Raw genomic sequence first — 22924 nt, forward strand, 5'->3', positions numbered from 1 at the left:
GTGTTGACTTTGGGAAATACAAATGTTAACAATGAAATGAAAGCATTTCTCAGTTCCAAGGGGCTGTGTTGCCTTTAGTGTGTACAACTCACTGGACCCATCTTGTCCTTGGGCTAATGGAAGGCGCTGATGAAGAGATAGGGGCCGGGCCCTCACTCATCCCCTTCTCCCTTTGTACTCCGTTTACTTTGGCAGGGGGGCTGCCTGTGTATTTTACACTTCTTTACATCTCGTACATCCCCCGCATGACAAATACTTGTCAAACAAAAGCCCGGCAGATTTATAACCCCCTTTTCCCTTGAAATGCACCAAAATGGAACTGCCAAAAGTTTATGACTTCATCTTCTTTCATACTTTTCCATGGGACGTTGGTTCAAACAGACAGACCCCGCTTGAGGTCAGCCGGAGGTCACATCACTTTCATTACTGAAATATAATTTACAATATGCCAGACCTAAACAAGTTTAGCCTAAAGGATTTGTCTAACGTAAACCAGCTGTTCCTGAACAATAAGGCTAATTTCCGGCCATCCCCCGTACAGTCTACTGGCTGCCTGTGGAAGCGTTTTTATGATTTCTTAAATGAGTACAGGATTTATGGGAAATTCAAAAATTCATCTCCATGGAGGAGCTTGAGAATTTTAAAAATGCAAATTGTGCTTTTACGGTTTCTGTGAGATGAGGAAGGCTGCTGCTCACATTTTGGGTGAGCTGTGTCCACAGTCATTGTACAGGTGGCCTAAAGGAAGTCCTTGGATTTTGCCATCTTGGGGTCTTTTCATATCTCTTCAGGCAAAAGGAAAACTTCCTAATAGTTAAGAGTCCCACCTTCCTGGCCTCAGTTTTCTTGCCTGTAAGAGTAGGAGAGTGGACTATGAATATTAAAGATGTCCCAAAGTGGAATGGGACTCTGAGGACCATAAGATTTGAAGTCCTTAATCTAATCCAGCTTACTCATTTTTCAGATGAAGAAACTGAGGCCCAGACCTTGAATGACTTGACCAAGGTCACGCAAAGAGAATCAAGTCTTTTGACTTGCAAATCCAACAGTTGCTTCCCTTTACCGTGCTGACACCAAGGGACTAGATGAAGAGTAATTCTTGCTCTGTTTGGATTGGACCAGATTGCCTCTGAGGTCTGTTCTGGCTCTGAGATGATGGAATTTCCTAGGGAGGTGTAGTTACAGATTGGACTTACCAGTGGTCTTCCACTGACTACCATGAGGTCATGTGACGTGTAGGACTAGAGAGAACTTGGAATTGCTGCAAGTATCAGAAAAAAGAGAAGGGGCGATTTTGTTCCAGCAAATTGGCTGAGAACTGGTGTTGGATCTCGTGGCCACACCAATTGTCAGGTCCCTGGCTTACTCTTGTTAGATGCTCTAGGATCAAACTGGGTTTGCTGGCCAACAGGCTTCTCTGATTTCAAACAGAGTTGAACTCCTCTAGGCAGTGAGCCCTACATTGTCTAAGCAGACCTCTTCCATTTGAGAAACCCAGGCACTTTTCTGAGCTTCTTTTCAAAATAAAAACAGAGATATTCACCACAAGGAAACATTATGTGAGAAAGAATTCAGTTTGATCTTGGTAAAATACCTAGAAAGAAAAGATATTAATGATACTTGTTATCTTTATTTTCAACCATATGATTCCCTCCAAAGATAGGCCCTTGAGATTACTTTAGTAGAAGGAAGGAAGGAAAAGGAAGGGAGGGAGAAAAAAGAAGGAAGGAAGGGAGAGGGGAGGGAGGAAAATATTTATTTAGCACAAACTTGGTATCAGTAACTGTGCTGAGCCTTGACAAATGTAGAAATATAAGTTTTTATTATTAATAAACATGAACAGTGGCTTACTATAAACCATATGACATCCTAGATTATAGGGGAATATGATAACAGAGCAAAAAATAGCCCCTGTCTTCAGGGAGCTTACAGATTCTATTGCACATAGCTAAATAAATAAGAAACACATAAAAATAAGTAGGGGAGAGGAAGTCCCAGTTGGGGGATCAGAAAAGGACTTTTATCAACAGGATCCCTGGAGCAGAGGGTTGAAGAAGTCTGGACATCTAAGAGGTAAAGGGAAAGAGAAAGGAGATGGAATTTTGGGTTCAAGAACAGCAATTCAGCCAGTTGAGGTGGAAAGTAGCACATGAGACAGCAACAGATTAGATGCAGGGCCAGGGAGGAGATTCAGAGAGGAGATGATTTTAAGGTTATAAACTTGGGTAACTGTGAAAGAAAAAAGAGAATTTAGGAGACAGGGTGGATTTATGGATGATAGATCAATGATTTCTATTTTAGACTATTGAGTTAGTTATGGAATTATCCAGGTGGAGATATCCAGCAGACAGTTAGAGCTGGAATATGTGGAATTGGAATCCATCCATAAGGAAACATTTATTAAGCACCCACTGTGTGCTGGCACTGTGCTAGGTGCTGGGGATACAAAAAGAGGCAAAAGAGACAGTTCCTGCCCTCAAGTAGCTAAGAATATAATGGAGGAGATACCATGCAAAAAAGTACATGTACATGATAAATAGGAAATAATTAACAAAGGGAAGACACTTGCATTAAAAGATGAGGGGGGAGGCTTACTATGGAAGGTGGGATTTTAGTTGGGACTTAGAGGAAGCCAAGGAGGTCAATAGTTGGAGCAGAGGAGAGTATTCCACACATGGAGTTATTCATGTAGAGATGATGATTGAACCCATGAGACTTGATGATATTATGAAGAGAGAATGTGTAGAGAAAAGAGGAGATAGCCCATGACTGAGCCCCAAGGTTCACCCATGCATAATGGGTAAGAGTCATAGTGACCCTCCAAAGGAGGGGAGGGAGGGAGAGAGGGAGGGAGGGAAGGAGAGAGAAAGACAGAGAGACAGAGAGAGGGACAGAGAGAGAGAGAGATGAGGGGTTGTGAACTACACAGAAGCAGGGAGGAGATGCAGAATCAACAGTATCATTTGCTTCAGAGAAGTCAAGAGAGATGAATACTGGGAAGATGTCATTGGAATGAACAATTAAAAGGTTATCAGTGGCTTTGGAAAGAGCAGCTCCTGTCTGGTGATGAGGACAAGAAGCTAAATTACACAGGGTCGAAAAGTAAATGAGAAGTGAGAAAGTGGTGGTGGTCATTAGTATTTATGGCGTTTTCTAGGAGTTTGTGAAAAGGAAGAGTGATATAGGCTGCACAGCTTGGGATGGTAAAGACCAGCAAAAATTGTCTTAAGAATGGAAAACTGGACATGTTTAAAGACAGCCAAGTAAGAGCCATTAGATAGATTGAAAATTAGAGTATGAGGAGATAATCAATGGGTTATCTATTGGTTAGCCTCTGAGACAAGCTCCCAGAGACCAGGGAATGGAATTAAATATACAAATAGAGAGTTTAGCATGGGCAAAAAGAAAGATCTCCAAGGGTGGAAAAATGGAGGGATCATGCTGAGGGGATCGGAACTCTGTGATTGGGAAGAAGAGGGCCCTTGTGACAGCTTGGAGGGACTGCTTTTCTTGTAGAGACAGCATGGTCTAGGAGCTAGAGCTTTGGGCTTGCAGTTGAGAAGAACTAGTATGTGTCAAAGGAGACTTGAACCCAGATCTGCCTGGCTCTGAAGCTGGTGCATGCTTTCTCTCTCTACCTAGTTTGCCATAGTAGTTCTTGTATTATTCACAGTATCACACCACAGATACATCAATAAGTTACAAAATAAAGTGCTAAATGATCTAAGAACCATAGGAGCATGGACTGATTGAATCTAACCCCTTAACTTCAGCTCAAGAAAGTGAGGCTTATTGAGATTAAGTGACATCTCCCGTCATAGCATCTGAGGTTAGATTCAAACTCAGGTCTACTTGATTCCCAAGTCATTAGGAAGTGTTTCCTGATATGAAGCCTAAAGTTTCCTCTTTTAAACTTCCAGTCATTGTTTCTTGTGCTGCCCCCAAGCTGAAGCAGAGCCATCCTGATCTTTTCCTACCTGATAGGTGATAAAGTGTTATATCCTTCTCACCCCTCCCCCAAATCTTCTCAATCATAGATTTGAAGCTAAAAAGAATCTTCCAGGTAAATGAGTCCAGTTCCCTCACTCAAGTATAACTGTCTCATTTTATAAATAAGGAAATAGAGAATCCCACAACTAGTAAGTGTCTGAGGCCAGATTTTAATTCATGTCCCTTTGATGCTTAAGGCCAGTGCCCTTCCCACTGAGTCATATTGCCTCTATGGGCTAAACAAGTCTTGTTCCTCCCAGTATCATCCTTTGTCCACAGGACATGCCATCAGCAGCAGCAGGCCCTCAAGCCCTTTCTTCTGCACACTCAAAATTCCCATTCCCTTTTAGTGATGTTTCCATGGCATGGGTGTCTTTCACCACCCTGGCCACTTCCCTTAAGATGCTCCCCAGCTTATCAATGGTCCTCCTAAAACATGGTTCCCAGGACTGAAGACAGAACTCCAGGTGCGGTCAGACTAGGTTGAAGGACAGGAGGATGAGGACTTTCCAGAGAAATTAGCATTAAGATTTTTTTTTAAAAAACTCATATGAACGTTTTTTGTTTTCCTCATAGAGCAAAGCCAAAGAGTTGCCCCTGTCAGCTGTCCGTTTCATGGAAGAATTGGGTGAATGTGCCTTCGGGAAAATATACAAAGGGCATCTCTATCTCCCAGGAATGGACCATGCTCAACTGGTTGCGATCAAGACCCTGAAAGATTTTAACAACCCACAGCAGTGGGCAGAATTTCAGCAGGAGGCCTCCCTCATGGCAGAGCTCCACCACCCCAACATCGTCTGCCTTCTTGGGGTGGTCACCCAGGAACAGCCAGTGTGCATGCTGTTTGAGTACATGAACCAGGGTGACCTGCACGAGTTCCTCATTATGAGGTCCCCGCACTCTGACGTTGGTTGCAGCAGCGACGAAGACGGGACGGTCAAATCAAGCCTGGATCACGGCGACTTCCTGCACATAGCGATCCAGATCGCTGCGGGGATGGAGTACCTGTCCAGCCACTTCTTTGTGCACAAAGATCTGGCCGCTCGGAACATCTTAATCGGCGAGCAACTCCACGTGAAGATTTCCGACCTGGGCCTTTCCAGGGAGATCTACTCGGCCGATTATTACCGAGTGCAAAGCAAGTCTCTGCTGCCCATCCGCTGGATGCCCCCCGAAGCCATCATGTACGGCAAGTTCTCTTCGGATTCCGACATCTGGTCCTTTGGCGTCGTCTTGTGGGAGATCTTCAGCTTTGGACTCCAGCCCTATTATGGCTTCAGTAACCAAGAAGTGGTTGAGATGGTCAGGAAGCGGCAGCTCTTGCCGTGCTCTGAAGACTGCCCTCCCAGGATGTACAGCCTGATGACCGAATGCTGGAACGAGATTCCTTCGAGGAGACCCCGCTTCAAGGACATCCACGTCAGACTCCGTTCCTGGGAAGGGATCTCGAGCCATACCAGCTCCACCTCTCCCTCCGGCGGCAATGTCACCACCCAGACCACATCGCTCAGCGCGAGCCCTATCAGCAACCTCAGCAACCCAAGATATCCCAACTACATGTTTCCAGCCCAGGGGATACCTCAGGGGCAGATCGCTGGCTTCATTGGTCCCCCCATACCTCAAAACCAGCGATTCATCCCCATCAATGGGTACCCGATACCTCCTGGATATGCTGCTTTTCCAGCAACTCACTACCAGCCCCAGGGCCCACCTCGAGTCATCCAACACTGTCCCCCTCCCAAGAGCCGCTCACCCAGCAGCGCCAGTGGCTCCACCAGCACTGGTCACGTGACTAGCTTGCCCTCTTCGGGATCCAATCAGGAGGCGAACATCCCTTTGCTATCCCATGTGTCCCTTCCAAATCATCCCAGTGGAATTGGCATAACCGTTTTTGGGAACAAAACTCAGAAACCTTATAAAATAGACTCCAAACAACCATCTTTACTAGGGGACTCAAATATCCATGGACACACTGAATCCATGCTTTCTGCAGAACTGTAGAACGCATTTTTTATAAATATGATATACAGTACAAACTAGACAGCCGTAGAAAAGATTTATATTCAAATATTTTATTAAAGTAAGATTTTTTTTGGTTGTTTAGCAGACATTGCAACAAGTATCTTCTGTGAAGTGTAACTGTGTGCTTAGCAGGATGGGCCGATAACAGGCAGCAAAAAAAAAAAAATCATTTATTCAATCAACAAAAATTAATAAACACCTATTCTGTGCTAAGTGCTGGGAATACAGAGACAAAAGAGACAGGGTCCCTGCCCCGAGGAACTTATTTTCTACTCCTATTGTGCCTTGAACATCATGTCATGTTGTGTAACCCGACATCAGAATTGGTGCACATCACATCAGGTACTCAAAACTATCATCCAATGAAGAGTCATTTTCAAAGAAATGTCAGGATGGGATATCAAACCAAGTCAAAGAGTGCATTGGATATCCAGTGGCTTTAACATTCGCCAAAGTCTATCCAGTAGCTTTTGTGTGACCACCATGTTTATTTTCATGTTTAGAAAGGGTAAGACTTTGGTTCAGTTTGAGCATCGTGCATGTTGGTATGAAAGACTGATGTCTACTTTTTTCTTTTGGTCCAGACCTGTGATTTCATCATTTAGGGAACTCCCATTGTGGAAATTCCCTACACCCTTGCAGATTGGGTCACTTGGCGGTTACAGTCTTATAAAGTTGCCCAGGGAATTGAGAGGCTAAGTAATTCACCCAAGATCACCCAGCTAAAGGCAGGAAGGACTTGAACTCAAGTCTTCTTGACCCCAGTACCAGATACCTGCCACTCCATTCCGCAGCATTTCAAAAAAGTAAGGGAATTTGAGACCAACAACATTAAAATGTAGGATTCAGTATGAGCCATGAGATTTTCCATAGTTTCTCCATGGATTTTCTCTATGGTGAGGTGCCCATACTTTTTCTTGGAGGTAAATTTCCTTTGCCCAAAGGGCAGGCCTTCTGATGGTTCTCATGACCCCTTATTCAGTCTTGCTAGAGCTGGATACTTTTCTCCATACTTATTCCACTTCAGCACCTATAATAACTTGAGGTGCAGGAATGTCAGGCATGGGAGAAGAAATAAATTTTGACAGAGGCCTGATTATTTCATAACGCATGTCCTAATGTAGTAGATGGCTTATGCTGAAGGGATGATGAAAATGAACCTGACTTGAAGGCATGATTCAGGTCCCAAAGGATAAACCCAAGGCTAGAGAGTCTCTAGAGATGCTCCTCTGGACTAACAAGGTCAATGAGTGTTGTATGGTGGCATGGTGCCAGCTGAATGCTCCTTCCTCATTTTGTATTTATGACATTGCCAAGAGTTCAGAGAAGCATAACACCAAAAACATTGTTTACCATCAATGAATCAGGATTCCCAGTTTTTTTCCCCAGTCTGACCTTGATGATAATCAAATTTCTTGCTTTTAAGTGAGCTGGATATGTCCAATGGGCTTTCCTCAAATCCCAACTTTTAAGTGACTGTGGTTGTTGGAAATTGATTGGAATCCAAAACTTATGATTCCTATATGACAATTACATTATCATAGTCCACTCCCCCACTTCTCATGGGATTATAATGGATAGTCAGGATTCTATTTTATAGATAACTAATAACTGGGCTATTTAATCATTTAAATAGAAACAGCATGATATTATCTAGTATACGCAGATGGAGGAATAGGCTGTGGAGTAAATGACCTTTACCGGCCAGACACATTTTACTGAGTTTGGAATTTGCATAGGTTTCATGATTCTATACAGAAGGGATTTTTATATTTGATTTTTGTTTTTCTTGGGAAAACATTTCCCTTTTCTAAGAACAGTGCCTCATATAAAAAAAATTAAAGAGACTCATAGTATGTGAAGTAGATCTTGCAAACAAGATTTAACACGAGAGAATTAGAAACATCTCGATGTTTCCATTTTTAAAATAGGGTTAGGATGAAGGACAAAGCACGTATGTGTTCAGAAGAATGTCTTGAGGTTTTCTCAAACTCCACCTCTTGAAATACCCAGAAAATAATGTATCTGAACTGTTAAATGGAGTTTATTTGCATTTATTGTGAGGCTACAAGAATTAACATTAGTTGATTTCATGGCATAAATAAGCTCACTCAGAAGTTATGTGTCTTCATTATTAGGTAGGTTAATTAGGGCAAGATATTTTCTTCCTTTTGTTGCTATGCAACTGTTTACTGATGATGCTTCAAACCACAATTTTATATATGTTCATATGACAATCATTTTTTTCCAAGAATATTTATTATTTTAGGTAAATACGGAATTTTCATGAATCTGAGCTTTTCCAACAGTCCCTAAAAGGGAAATTAGCATTTCATGAGCCATTTAGCAATTCTTTGGAAAGAAACATTTTTATAGCAACGAAGTAACAAAAGTTTGAGCTAACTTTTTATAAAGAAGTATGGCATTGTTTTTCAGCATTTGTATAATTTTTGTGCTACATTCAGGTACAAGCCTTCTGGATTTTTGAAACCACTTCTAAGAAGATTTTAAGTGCCATGATAGGATATCATGGTATCTCTCTTTTGTATGAAAAGAGTATTTTTTCACAAATTGAAAAATATCATTCGCTCCATTGACAATGCTTTTTGGTAAGATGTCTTTGTTTTCATATCTTTTTTTTGCACAAAACAATGTTCACGTTTTGTATTGCAGAAGTGAAAATGCAGTTCTGCCTTTTCTATCTCATCTGTTTCTCTTACTTTTTAATGATGTAGATTTTCTTCTCATCTCTCACGGCAATAGTTGGATCGATTGCCATGACCGCGTTTTCTTATTTTCACTGCATGCATTTTAATCACTGTATTCTTTGATGTTTGATTTATTAATAATGGGCATTTCAATTAGAAGAGCATGGAAATGTACTAAGAAAGGCTATTTTATATTGAGAATATATGCATTTTTGTATTCCACACACCAGAGATGATATTATACACTGATTATTTTATGCTGCTGTTTATTAAAACATTTTTAATATGAAATATCAGCACTTCCTGGATCTTGCTATAACAGATTGGAGGGGGATTGAAATAATGAGTCACAGTAATTTCTTTGATGACTTTCCTTGATGTCACCAAAATAACGCATGACTGATATAGAAGAGAGGTTTGAGCAAGAATGGGGGGGGGGGGGCAACTCATGCATGGCATTCCAATGTCCACTGGCTTCCTATCAACATCCAGCATCACCCGAGAAAGGTCCCCATACTCATTGGGTAATCAACCCTACCCCACAATGGCGAACTTATGGGAGGAAAAGAATGAGAGTCACACAAGGTACCAACATGGGCGGGTGGAAATATTCTTCATTGGAGAAAGTGTCCACGTTGGTGATCAGAGATCCACTGGGAATGTAGGGATAGGGATTAGACCCTTGATTACACTGGGCTAGGAAACTCCCAGGGTTCTACTAGTTCAAACCAGCACCTTCTCTGCCTTGGGGAGTTGTTTCAAGGACTGAAGGTAAAGTCACTTGGCCAGGGTCACATGGTCAACATGTGTTTTAGTAGTAGGCCTTGAGTTCAGGTCTTCCTGGCTTTGAGGATAGTTCCTGATCTGTGGTGCATGCTGGAATACGGTGACAATAACTAAACTCACATTTGTCAATGCAAAACAAAACACTTTACCTAGAATGTCCCATTTAAACAATATCCCTTGTCATGTTTGCCATTAGTTTTTAAGGAAATAAACAAAAATAAGTGGCCACTAGTCTATCTGAGAGAAATGATAAGACAATGGTCATTTAATGAAACCAATCTTCCATAGGTTACACCATCACATCCATCAACTTGACCTGTAAATGATCTTGGCTAGTGAAAGAGCTCATGAATGCTATAAGAAAATCCAGTGCTTAGAGGACAAATATTTTAAGTTTTCTTGTGTTGATGTTTACTACTTTCTAGATCATGGGTTTAAAGTTCATTGAAGAGAAATCTCTTGTGTCCACAAATACATTTCAAGATTTCAGCTTTCTAAGTCAAACAACATAATAAATCATTGCTTTGATATGAAACAATCATCAGAATTGCAGGCATTGTTGACCTTGAGAACTTCAAAGCAAAAGCTGGCTATGTACGTACACACATGTGCGTATAGGTGTATGTGTTCCTACATGTAGAGACACATATGTATCTGTATATGTACATATATGTATTTATACATATACATGTGAGTGTGGTTTGTTCTGCCCCAGAATTTGACAGCTATGTGATGCTAGGCAAGTCATCACTCAGTCTCTGTTTCATCATTTGTAAAATGGGGATCATTAGGTCACCCACCTCATAGGATATTGTTGTGAATAGAAAATAACATTAATATATGTAAAGCCCTTTACAGACAGTGAGAGTCAATATAAGAGTTAGCCATTAATTAATCAAGATACTCAAAAGAGTAATTCTGATACCAAGGACAAGTAGCATAAATGGAACCTTCCAATCAATTTTGTAATCCATGATGTGAAAATAACACAAAAAGTAATTAAGACAAATTCAGTTAAAAAAAAAGTGGAGCAGATTATTTTCCCCAGAAATTCTCTGCTGCTAAATGAGTGCACATGCTGCTTGGTAGTATCTTTGCTACTAAAAGAATACATTTTTGTGGATTCTACATTTCCATGCCTTGGGAAAAAGTGTCTCTCACCTCATCCTGGTTAAAGCTCTACAGTTAACCCACTATGTGTGAGGAAAGATGAATCTTGTCTCAGAAATCAGATCCTGCTATAGATCTTGAAGGAGGGAGGAAAACCTGCAACATATCATGTAGCTCCTAACCATATACTTGGTGTTTCCCTCAATATGTTGATACCTTGAAAGTTGCATTACTGTCTAATAATTGTCACAGTTCAAATGCATGATCCCATTTCATCAAAAGAGAAATCCCCCAACTGGTGATTAATACAAACTGTCAAGGAAAATGCTCATGATGACAAGAGCCGAGAAATCTTGTCTGTTCCTGCCATTGCTTACAGGACAAGGAAATGCAACGAAGCCTTCAGGGAACAATCCGTCATTTTGAAGCAGAGATCTTGTCATCACCTCAGTTGACTATAGGCTCAGCATAGCCATCACTTCACGCGGCAATAAGAGTTGTGTCAACTTGAGTTTCTCCCTCTCACTTCAAGCCACCATCTCTTCCTTGCTCTTGCTCCTAGGCACATAATTTCTCCACTCTTCAACCCAATCTCCTATGAACCATCCTGTGGGCACTGTAACTGACCATAACAGCTTCTGTTCCCTAACTTTCATGCACTGCCAGCTTCCACTACATCCTTCCCATGGTGCCCAGAAGAGTACCATTCATAAACAAATGTATAGATCTACAACTGGAAGAGATCAGACGCTATCTCATCCAACCCTATCATTTTAAAGAGAAGGAAATAGTACCACAGAAGTTAAGTGATTTACCCAAGGTCACCCAGGTAGTATCAGAAGCAAGACTTGAATCCAGGTCCTCTAAGTGCGCAACCTGTATTCTTTGTGCTCTACCAATACTGACTGCTGAGAAGGAAGACAGTTCATTTCAATGAAGACTTATTAAGTGCCTACTATGTGCTAAGCATTATATTAGGGGATGAGAGTATTTGATATTGAAACCACAAATACATCTGTCAGTCAATACAAAACATAAGCCAACTAAGGATAAAGGAAGGCTGCTAAGCATGAGTGGAGGGGAGAACCAGCTGGAGAATGCCCATAAAGACCTTGTGGAAGAACTAGAACTTGGGCTGAATCTTGGAGGCAGACAGGGGTTGTAAGAGTCCAAGAGAAGGAGGATGGGGGCAAACTGGGCAAAGCCATGGAGTCGGGATGCCACACAAGGGAACAACATAATAGGAAACAGGAGAAACTGTATGATGCGGAATAAGGAGGAAGACAGGGAGGAGCCAGGCTGAGAGGAGTTTATGTTTGTATATTTATATTTTAACATCAAATGAAGTTTATATTTTGACCTTTTGGAATCCATATTCTCTATCAAGGCTCAGATCGAGGGCCACCTATCTGAGACCTTTTCTGACTGCCAGCTTTCTGATTTTTGCCTCCCCTGAAATTATTTTGTATCAATTTGCATATCTTTATGTTGTCTCTTGGTCCCCTCCCCCCAGCAGGTTTCTTGAGGTCAGGGATTCATTTTTATCTTTGTATTTCCAGTGGCTGAGCGTAGTGCCTGATAGATAATAAGCATTTAATAAATCTTGGTTGGTTGGTTAAACACTAACCTTCTGGAGCTGGGGAGTGACATGGTTATACCTGTATTTAGGGTTTGTTCAAATATGGGTATAGCCCAGAAGAGTGGGAAGAATCCTGACTTTGGGGTCAGAGGGTTTGCATTCAAATCCCACCCCTTCCACTAGTGATGACCTCAGATAAGTCACCAAATGTCCCTGAGTCTCAGTTTTCTCATCTACAAAACAATGAATATCAATGACCTCACAGAGTTTTGTTAGCTCCATGATTCTATGACCTCTAAGGTCTCTTCCTATGAACTCCAAGTTTGGTTTGCCATACTATTACAGAAACCTGAAGGAGGATCTCAGCAACTCATTCTTACAATCATTTGGAAGCCCTTCTTCATCACCTTCAAAGGAAGGAAGATTCCATGAAATTGAAACTATACACCAATGCATCCTTTCCTTTGGCATCATTTGACAAAATAGTACATGTCTATTGGTAGTTGTTTGAAAGGACAGGACACTGTTGGCCAATATTCTCCATGCAAAACAATTTGTCCAGTTTGCCCAAGACACAGTTTCCTGGAGAGCCACCAAGAGTTTTCACATGGCCCAACTTAAACCAGGGGACTCCCAGGGAGCTGTCTGGGCCCTTGATCCATTGATTATGCAAAGAAAGACAACAATTCCTCCCCTTCCATGGAGCAATGGAATATGGCAGGACGATCAAGGATGGGCTGGTTTTTGTAGCAAAGCTGGGCCCAGCTCTGAGGAGGTTTTCAGGCAGGAACTCCTGCTCCTGCTCCCACTCCCACTTGTCCTCCCTTCTCTCTGTTTCCTGTTGAATGAGGCTGACTCCCTGACCCACTTGGCTGAATCGAATCACCTGTGGTTTCTTTCCACGTTTCCTTCAGCAGCTGTAGCCCATTAGCCCTTGGCTGGCTGTGTTCTGCTGGGGGTGTGCTCCTTACTTCATACAGATGGTTAAGAATTCCAGGGGGAAGAAGGAGGGGCGGCCAGAGCCTTCTCAGCCCAGGGAAATCAGAGAGATGACTTGGAGGTGAAGCTTTGAATACTCTGCATTTATAGCATTTTCCCTCCAAGTAATAGCCTCACAGGCTAGAGAGAAAGCAGTATGTCAAGGAAACAGGAGGGGAAGGGCATAGGGTGGGCAGCACAAGAGAATGAAAGAGGAAAGAGATTCTTCATGGCCAAAATCTCCCAGCACCTGAAGGGTGTTACCAGAAATACCAAGAGTATTTTAGGGAGGGTGGGAACTCAGGGGGCCAGAAACCCTGCAGAGACATCAAAACACCAAAGGCCAATGGGATCCTTCAAGGAAGAAGCTGCACAAGACTAGCCACATGGAGGCTGAGGGGAGGTGGCATGTTGGGGATCAATCAGTCCCAAAGCTCCTGTGTCAAAATCATTTAGATCAGAGACAGAGTTTGAACAAAACTTATGATGGGGAACCTTAGAACAAAAGATGTCACAATCGGAAATGACCTTTGAGTAGAGAATGTCAGAACTGGGAGGGGTCTTAGAACAGGGGATGTCAGAGCTAGGAGAGATCTTAGAACAGGGAATGTCAGGGTTAGGAGGGAGCTTAGAATAGGGCATCTCAGAGTTGGGAGAGATCTTAGAACAGGGAGGGGCCCTAGGATAGAAGATGCAGAAGTAGGATTTATCTTTGAACTTAAAATGTCAGAACTGGAAAGGACCCTAGAGCACAGAATGTCAGAGTAGGAAGGGGCCTTGGAATAGAAGACATTAGAACTAGAAGGGGTCTTTGAACATAGAATGTTAAAGGTAGGTGGAACAATATTAGATATGGAAGGGACCTTAGAACAAAATGTCAGAATGGGAAGGAACCTTAGAACTTTAGAATTCCGGACAGCAGAATTACTGCAACCTTGGCCCTTTCAATCTCCCTCACCATTCCCACTGACCTAACCTAACAAGGGCCTCAGCTTATGCATGTGATACCTTATACACAGTTCAGAGTGTTCCAAAGGTTCCAAAAGGCCTGAATGTATCAGCCCTCCCTCCCAATGGACTCTGCACATGTCCTCTGAAGACCCACCTAGGTAAGCTTATGCTCCTTAGCAAATGTTTGGTTACCAGGTAAATACTAAGCTACCTTGGCTCACGGAGGAAGTGTTAACACTGATGAGAATTTGGGTAGAATAAACAGAAGTAAAAACAAGGTTGCTCCTCCAGTCACCACGGGGTATTGTGCCCTCTGTAGCTGGCTCCTTTGCCTCCCCCTTTTCTTTGCTCACAAACCTCGTAATAATGGCTCAAATGTACATACAACTTGAAGGTTGGCCAAGAACTTCCCTCATGACCACTCTAGGAGGAGGTCGTGTAGGTTTAATGATTCCCATTTTACAGATGAGAAAACAGGCTAAGAGGTGCCCAAGGTCACTGAGCTAGTAAGTACCTGAGGCACATTTCAAATTCAGGTCCCTGAAAGCGATTAATGTTCTTGCTGCCTCGTGATCCTACCTTTGCTGTGAGCCAGGACTCATGGTTCACAGTGTGCCAAGAGCGAACACTGAGGGAACAGGAAAATTTACGGTTGGTTTTCTCTCTGAAGATAATGCGATTACTGGTGTGCTGGCTCCTCCAGACAGGTACTTAATAACTTCCACTCACCCCCACGAGGCAGGCTTTTCAAACTCTATTTGAGATCTGTGGTCAACGTGAGGATTTTGTAATTTCACACAAAGGAAGACCATCTACTCTAGGCTAGACCTAACCAGGAATCCCCTTGATTACATGCTCCCAAATAGTCATCCAACTTTTGCTTGAAGAACAACCAAGATGGAGAACTCATTACCCACCTGAGGGAGCCCTTTCTACTTTGGGATGCCTCTCTTTCCTGAGATGAATTCCACTAGAATCCATCCTTTGCTCCTCATGCTGCTCTTCCGGCCAAATAGAACAAAGCTGATCCCTCTGAGACAAGACTGCCTTTCACCGAAATTTCTTTTTGCTCCTTTTAACCAGTATCATTGAACATTGTGAGGGATCCCACAGAATTAGACACAGCTGTTCCTTAAAATATCATGGAAAAGGCACAACATAAAGACATAAACAAGAAGCTAGGAAAGCACCACAGTAGACAGAGTGCCAAGTCTGGAGTCAGGAAGACCTGTGTTCAAATCCAGCCTCAGAAACTTCCTACCTGTATGACCTCAGGCAAGTCACTTAACCTCTGTCTGCCTCAGTTTCCTCCTCTGTAAAATGGGAGTGATAACAGCATCTACCTCACAGAGCTGTTGTGAGGATCAAAGAAGATAATAATTGTAAAGCACTTAGCACAGTGAAAGGTACATCACAAGTGCTCCACACATTTTAGCTATTGTTATCAAATAGAGAGGAGCAGCTAGGTGGTGCAGTGGATAGAGCACTAGTGCAAGAGCTAGGAGGACCTGAGTTCAAATCTTACCTCAGACGCTTGACACTTACTAGCTATGTGACCTTGGGCAAGTCACTGAACCCCAATTGCCTTATCCTGGGTCATCTCCAATCGTCCTGATGAATATCTAGTCACTGGATTCAGAAGACTCTGGAGGAGAAGTGAGGCTGGTGACCTGCATAGCCCTCCCTCACTCAAAACAAAGTCAAGTCCAAGTCATGTCATCATTTCTCTGATGGCATGGTCTTGTTTGGCAATGAAGGACAAACACAAGCACACACAAATAGAGAGACACATTCAACTCCTTCAGGAAATGTTAAATCCTCCTAGACAGCATTGTCCATTTGTTCATTTGCTCACTGACCAAGCATGAGTGGGAGTGTTAAGAGGAAACTCTAGTTTTGACAGAAGGAAGTTCTTAACAAGTAGAGAGTGGGATGAATTGTCTAGGGGTGAGGGCGTAGGGGGGGGATCACACGGTCATAGATCTGGAGCTGGAAGAGACCTCAAAGGCTGTCTGGGGAAGGACAGAGGGCAGGAAAGAAGCATTGACATAGCACCTACTATGTGCCAGATGCTGTGTTAAACACAATTACAAATATTATCTTCACAACAACCCTGCAAGGTAGGAACTATTGTTATTCTCATTTTACAGTTTAGGAAACTGAGGCAAACAGAGACTAAGTGACTTACTCAGGATCACACAGTTTTTCCCTATTCTCTTCTCTAGTAGCTGCCTATGGAAAATCAGGGTGTAGAGAAGGCTTTGGAGCCTGTATGGATTGGTAGCTGTCACCTAGCTCATTATTGCTTATCAGGGCACCATAGGGTGCATTATTGTAACTTCCACAAACATCCTACTCAGAGGCTTCAGCATGAAGAACTGTCATTGACCTTTCCGATCCTGCGCTGAAGGAACACAAGCTCTCTCAGATTCCACCAAGATGAAGGAAAGAGCTCTGGATGTTGAACCAAATCTCAGTTTGAAACTTAATTGTGGAAGCCTGGGAGAGTCACTTCATCTCTTGTGTCTCAGTTTCCTCATCTGCAAAATGAAGGAGTTAGACTTAGTGACCTTTAAGCACTGCTTCCAGTCCTGATTCTATGATCCTTCAGTGGGTGGGTTAATAGTACTTACTTCAAAAAAAAAAAACAACACCCAACCACTTAGGCCAGTGCCTTACATGCAGTAGGCACTTAAAAATGCTTATTCACTCCCTTTGCCTTCACATGGCCCAATATATCTGGGCCATCTTCAGTCTTGCTTTCCTCTATTCTAGGTGTGGGGAACATTGACCATGGGGCCACATGTGGACTTCTAGGTCCTCAGGTGAGGCTTTTGACTGAATCCACATTTTACAGAAGGACTCCTTTTATTAAAGGGATTTGTTCTGTGAAGTTTGGATTCAGTCAAAGAAAGGGCCACACTTGAGGACCTAGAGGACCACATGTGGCTTCGAGTTTGCAGGGTTCCCACTCTTGCCATCCTGTTGCCATCAGACCTGCCATTACACACACATACCTCATCACTAAAACTGAGACTTGAAGTGGATAGAGTGAATGCTGGATCTGGAATAAGGAGGAAATTGGTTCAAATTCTGCCTCTAACATTTGTTAGCTTTCTGATTTGCTGCAAGTCAGTTAACCTCTGGGATTCAGTTTCCTCATCTACAAAATGAGAGGTCTGGGCTAGCCCTCTAAACACTAAAGCCACGACCATGGAAATCTTACTTTCCAGATTGTAATCCATCTATAACTTCTCATGCTACATAGCCCTTTCTCCACCTCTGCCACAAATTCTCCTACAGGATCCCCCAACACCGTGGAGGCCTTTCTTTGTTCTTTTGGGGGGCATCTGTGGGTACCATTGTAGCTCTCCACCTGCCCCTTTATTTTATCTCACTCTCATTGCAAGACTATTCCAACCTCACTTTTTCTGAGGCTGTTATAGGTAAACAAATCCTGGATTTAAGGTCAGAGGACCTGGGCTTGAATCAGTATGTGGCCATCCACCACCCATCTCTGTAGTGTTGCACTGACTGTACTCAAGGCTTACAGGGCACGTCCTCTTTCCCTCTGTCTTTCGTATATGTTCTGTATTCACTCATTTGTGAACATGTTGCTTCTGCCCAATACAATGTCATCTCCTTGAAAAGGAGGGATTCTCCTAACTTTGTATTTTATCCCCAGCACTTAGTGTACTGACTGGCACAAAGTCGATGCTTAAGAGTACCTGACTGATTAAAGTCCTGTTCCCGTCAAGGCTCAGGTCAAGTACCACCTTCTAGGAATGACCATTGCTAGTGGCCCCAGTTGTTACTACCTTACCTTCCCTAAGTTACTTGGAATGGCTGTGTCTCACAGTGGACAGAAAGCTTGGCCTCTTAGCCAGAAGATCCTGGGTTCAAGGGCTACCTTTGACACCTGTGTGACCCCAGGGAGAATCTCTTCACTATACAAGTCTCTAAAACTCTTTGAAGAGCCAGTCTGCATTGGGAAGAGAAGCTTGCTCATCCAAAATGTCCTATAGCAATGAAACTGAGGGTCCAGTCTCCAACCCTTGCTTTGCCCATACTGTACATTGCCTTGTCTGGGTTGCTTCTGCTCAGAAGAGTATAAGCTTCTTGAGGGCAGGGGTTTTTTAATTTTTTTCCCTGGATCTTTAGTGCTTAATGCAATGCTAGACATGCAGGAGGCTCTTAATTATTGCTTATTAAATGAAAGAAAGCAGTCACTTCCCTTTCCAATACTTCCATTTTCTCTTCTGCCAGTGAATGGATTGTTTTAAATGTTCTCTAAGGCCCTGCCCAGTTCTAAAGGCTAAATTTAGGTGAGAAAACACCTGGGTAAGAATATTTGTTGATGATTCTTTGGGATTCAGAGTGCAACGTCTCGATGCTTTGGGAAAAGCAGCTTTTGCTAAGATTCTGACTTAAAAGAACGTGAGTTGAAGAAACCCACACAAAGAGAATGCTTTTTCTCTGAACCTTCCCATTGCAATCCCAAAGTGCAGCATGCCTGCAGAACACAGTCACCACTCGATGCTCTCAGACAAGGAGCAGAATGAAAGAAAGCTTGGTTCCCCTTAAACATTCCAGCCCCATCTGTAAAGTCCCCAGAGAAGTTGCTCAAAGGCTTAAAGAAACTTTGTGATCAAATCACCTCTCTGTTCCTCAGTTTCTTCATCTGTAAAATAGGTGGAGATAGCATGGGGCTAGATGATTTCTGGAGTCTCTTCCATTCTAAATCTTATGTCATAGTATCACAGATCAGGAGTTAGAAGGAACCTCAGCAGCCCTCAGTTCTGCCTCTTCATTTTACAGGTGAGGAAACTGAGGCAAGGGACATTCAGTGATTTGCCCAAGATCACACAAGTAGTGAAGCTGAGAGAAGGAATTTGAACTCAGGTCCTCAGACTCCAAGTCCATTACTCCTTTCATTAGTACCATTCTGTGATATTACTGATGAGTACTTCTGCTAAGGTTACTGCTGCTACTGCTGATAACAGTGGGAGCTGAAAATCTCGCTGCACTTCAGGTTTGAAAAACGCTCCCCATAAGTTGTCACTCAAAGTCTACTTTTAACAGATGCCATCCTAACTTAAAATAGGATCGATCAAACCACAAGTATTGATTAAGCACCTACTGTGAGCCATGCCATGTGTTAAACACTGGAGTTACAAAGTGAAATATGAAACAATTTTTTTTCTCAAACATAATTCTAATTCTTTCTGGGGAGCGTGGACATATATACAGTGACACCTGCAGGTTACATATAGAATAAATAGAAACAGAATAAATACATACACATACAAAGCAGTTAAACGCAAGGTTGTTCGGGAGGCAGGCCACGAGCCATGGGGAGGATGAGGAAAGGCTTCACTCCTGAGCCCAAAGGTGATGGACTCAGGGTTCAGATGCACATAGGTTTTGGAGAAGACCAATGGGTTCATTTATTCTGCTTGATTACGTGTATGTTTTGGTTTTGGTTTTTTATATCTGTTTTATTTTTGTTTTCAACAAGAGCAGGGAAATGGGAAGACAATGGTTATTTTCTAATTAAATGAAACAGGAGTAAAAATAGACGATGTTTTAGATCCAGCTTGAAGGAAGAAGGGGATTCTATGAATTTTCCGTGTAAGAAATTTCAGGAATTCCCCTCTCCCACTTCATATCCAAGGCTTCCTTCCCGTTTGATCTTTAAAGATTAACATTCGGTATTGCTCCTGACATTTATATTGAGGAGGGAATCGGCGATTATTAAAAACAGAGGAACTTAATATCGGGAGTGAACATCAAAAGGTCTTGCAGACAAAGAGGGGATCATATGATTTGGAGCCCAAGCCGCTCAAAGCATGTGTGCTAGGCTCCGCTCACTAGTTAACAGTGCAGCCTACATCAAAATATGATTTAAAACACTTCTCACAGCTGAGCTGACATTTGGCAAGAGGAGGCCTGCCTTTGCTCTAGAGGATGAGAGTTCAAATCCAAACGAGGTTAACACTTTGTACGGCTGCATATTTTCCTGGTGGATGAGGGGAATGTTCTTTTTTCCCTCCCATTCGTATAAAATGAAAACATCTGTTTGAGTCCCTAGGGATCACATTAGAAAAAAAGCTGGCTGTTAAAGCTGCCTACGGCCTAGGTAACATTTAAAGGGGCTGATAATTACGCTGTCTGTCACACTGATCTCCTAGGCTGGTGGAAATTTTGATGCCAGCCTTAGTTTGGCCTTCCATTTCATGGAATGCTGAGGCCACACTCACCTCTGCCCCCATGATTTCTAGAGCCATATGTTAGTAAAAGTTATTAACAGGATGCTAAATATTTCCCTATCTTTTAAAAATTCATGTGTGTATGTATGTGGAGGGTTGTTAATACTTGTATGTGTATCTATTTTTTTAAGTTAGTTGAAGAAGAAGGCAACTTGAGATGGGGGAAATGAGGGTGGCACCTGCCAGACAAAGAGGCTATCCCCACTGCTTTGGCTACTCTTTCCACTAAGACCTTGATGGAGATCGCCCAGGAACCTGAATCCAAGAGCTTTGGCAATAGCAATACTCCCCAGACCACTGGTCTAGCTCCCAGCTCATGCCATGGTCATCTTGAAGCACAAGGGTTTACCTGTTTCCTCACTACCACTGACAAATAGGCAATCCAAGAACCCCGTGAGTGGCAGAACCACCTTAGATCATCAGCCCTGCTTCTAACCCAGTCCCAAAGGAATCTCCCCAGAAAGTAACCCTGTGGAGCCATAGTCTGGCAACTGATTCTTCAGCTGTGTCAGCCACAACCAAAAGTTCTCATTAGCACCATCAAATGGTTCAACCTCAGGAGCTGATGCAGTTTTATCAGGGGAAATGACACTAAAAAGGCATCCACACTAAGAACTGCAGCACCTTTCCATCTCATGTGCATCTCAAATCTTTTAAATGTGTTGTCCTCCTCATTCAAAAGGGAACTCTTTGAACATAGAGATTGTTTGATTCTTTATTTGTAGTTCTAACATTTATCACAGAGTTTTTGAGTATATTAAATGTTTAATAAAAGCATTTTCATTCATTCGATCTTTTTTCTCCTTTCACTATAACCCTCCTGCTACTCTACCCCCTCTTTTTGGGGGAAGCCATCCCTTGGGACAAAGAATTTTAAAAAGACGAAGAGAAAAATGGACTCTAGCAAAAACAAACAACACAAATTATGCATCCATCCAATCTGATGGTACACGTGCTGCTCCATATCCCTGGGACTAAGCTTGGTCATAATAATTCCATGATGTCCAATTGCTGGGATTCTTTCCCTTCATATTGTTGTAGGCATCATGACTATTGTTTGCCTGGTTCTGCAAGCTTCTCCTTTGATCGCTTCATATGTCCTTTCATGAATCTTCATATTTATCATTTCTCACAGTGCAGTATTTTCCAATTGCTTTCATGTACTCTTTCTTCTTCATTCACTGCCCAATCAATAAGAAGTTCTTTCTACCAAAAATGTCTGCTCTGAATATTTTAGTCTAAATTGGCTTTCTGTTCTGTCTTTACGATCTTTTAGACTGATCAGTTTTAACATTGTTTTCAAAGAAAACCAAAGGAGCTGTAATTTGCTTTTAAGAACATGATATTCATTCAATAAACACTTATTAAGCACCAACTATGTGCCTGGTACTGAGGATTTAGAGACATAATGAATATTTGCCTTTGCTTTCAAAAAGCTATTTAGTACAGGGAAAGATGGTGGGAAGGTCAGTGACCAGGACAAGAAACATATTCTTCTCAATTTGCTAGACCCACTCCAAAGACAATAATTATCTTAATGATCATTCATGTCTTATTGTTTATAAAGCACTTTCCTTAAGAGGAAAGATAGAAAACGCAATATTGGTAATACCCCAATAGACAGCCTGAATTCCTTATTGCTGTCCTCTGAGGCCCTGTCACGAGAAAGTGAGGGAGACCCCAGAACAGATCTCCTTTGGAAAATTTATAGGACGATATGGACGAGAGTGACATAAGATGGACAGCTAGGTATGGGTTTCAATCTTCATTGTTGGATGGAATTCCTAAATCAATGGGATCAAGGACCTATTTGAGCATTAGAATAAACCCAATTTACAGATGATCATAGGATTTGGAAATGGAAGTCATCTTAGAGATCTTCTTCTCCCATCCCTAATTATGCAGATGAGGAACTGAAAGGTTTGCCCAAAGTCACACAGATATTCAATTGCAGAGCCAGGATTTGAACCCAAGTTTTTTGAGTCCCCAATAACCTTAAAGGAAACAGATATGCCACCATTTTATGCATTGAACTGGAGCAACAGAATGGTAAGACCTTCAACTGTGACAGAATTTTTTATCCCTTATTCCCACTCATGTTCCTTCCTTATTCCCTAGCCCTAAGTAAAGAAATTGCATCTATCCATTCATAAGGGGTTGATCAATGCAAGTCTGGCTCTAGCAGTTATTGCCAGTATGACTTTGGTAAGTCATTTCCCTTCTCTGGGTCTCATTTTCTTTCATGTGAAATCAGGGGGTTGGGCAAGATGACCCCTGAGGGTCTCTCCACTCCTAAATCTTCACTATTATAAGCTTTCAGAAAGGTGAACCTTAGCTTGGAACTGAGATAACATCTTCTTAAGGAGAGTATGGACATGCTAGTGAGAGAACTGGGACACATTTCCTGGAGCACATTCACTAACACCTCATCAAGGGTGAGGACATCTCCTTAAGTCTCCCTCATTGGGAATGAACTGATTCATCCCAATGAGCTGGGATGAATTTATTGCCAGCACAAAGAGGGGATCAGT

At 42.3% G+C, this 22924-nt stretch overlaps 2 protein-coding genes across 4 annotated transcripts in view; both read left to right on the forward strand.

Moving 5' to 3' along the window:
• ROR1 (receptor tyrosine kinase like orphan receptor 1) overlaps positions 1 to 9011 on the forward strand; it is a 363189-nt gene extending 354178 nt beyond the window's left edge. For all 3 annotated transcript variants that reach the window (XM_072649728.1, XM_072649729.1, XM_072649730.1), the window contains one exon: positions 4567 to 9011. In XM_072649728.1, coding sequence (XP_072505829.1) covers positions 4567 to 5991 — 1425 coding nt within the window. In that variant the 3' untranslated portion in view covers positions 5992 to 9011. The remainder of the gene's footprint in view (positions 1 to 4566) is intronic.
• A 4818-nt stretch (positions 9012 to 13829) lies between these two features.
• UBE2U (ubiquitin conjugating enzyme E2 U) overlaps positions 13830 to 22924 on the forward strand; it is an 82718-nt gene continuing 73623 nt past the window's right edge. Inside the window, exon 1 of the mRNA XM_072649733.1 lies at positions 13830 to 14282. The gene's annotated coding sequence lies outside the window, so the exon portion shown is untranslated. The remainder of the gene's footprint in view (positions 14283 to 22924) is intronic.

This window comes from Notamacropus eugenii, chromosome 2 (assembly GCF_028372415.1).
Source record: "Notamacropus eugenii isolate mMacEug1 chromosome 2, mMacEug1.pri_v2, whole genome shotgun sequence".
NCBI classification, from domain to species: Eukaryota; Metazoa; Chordata; class Mammalia; order Diprotodontia; family Macropodidae; genus Notamacropus; species Notamacropus eugenii.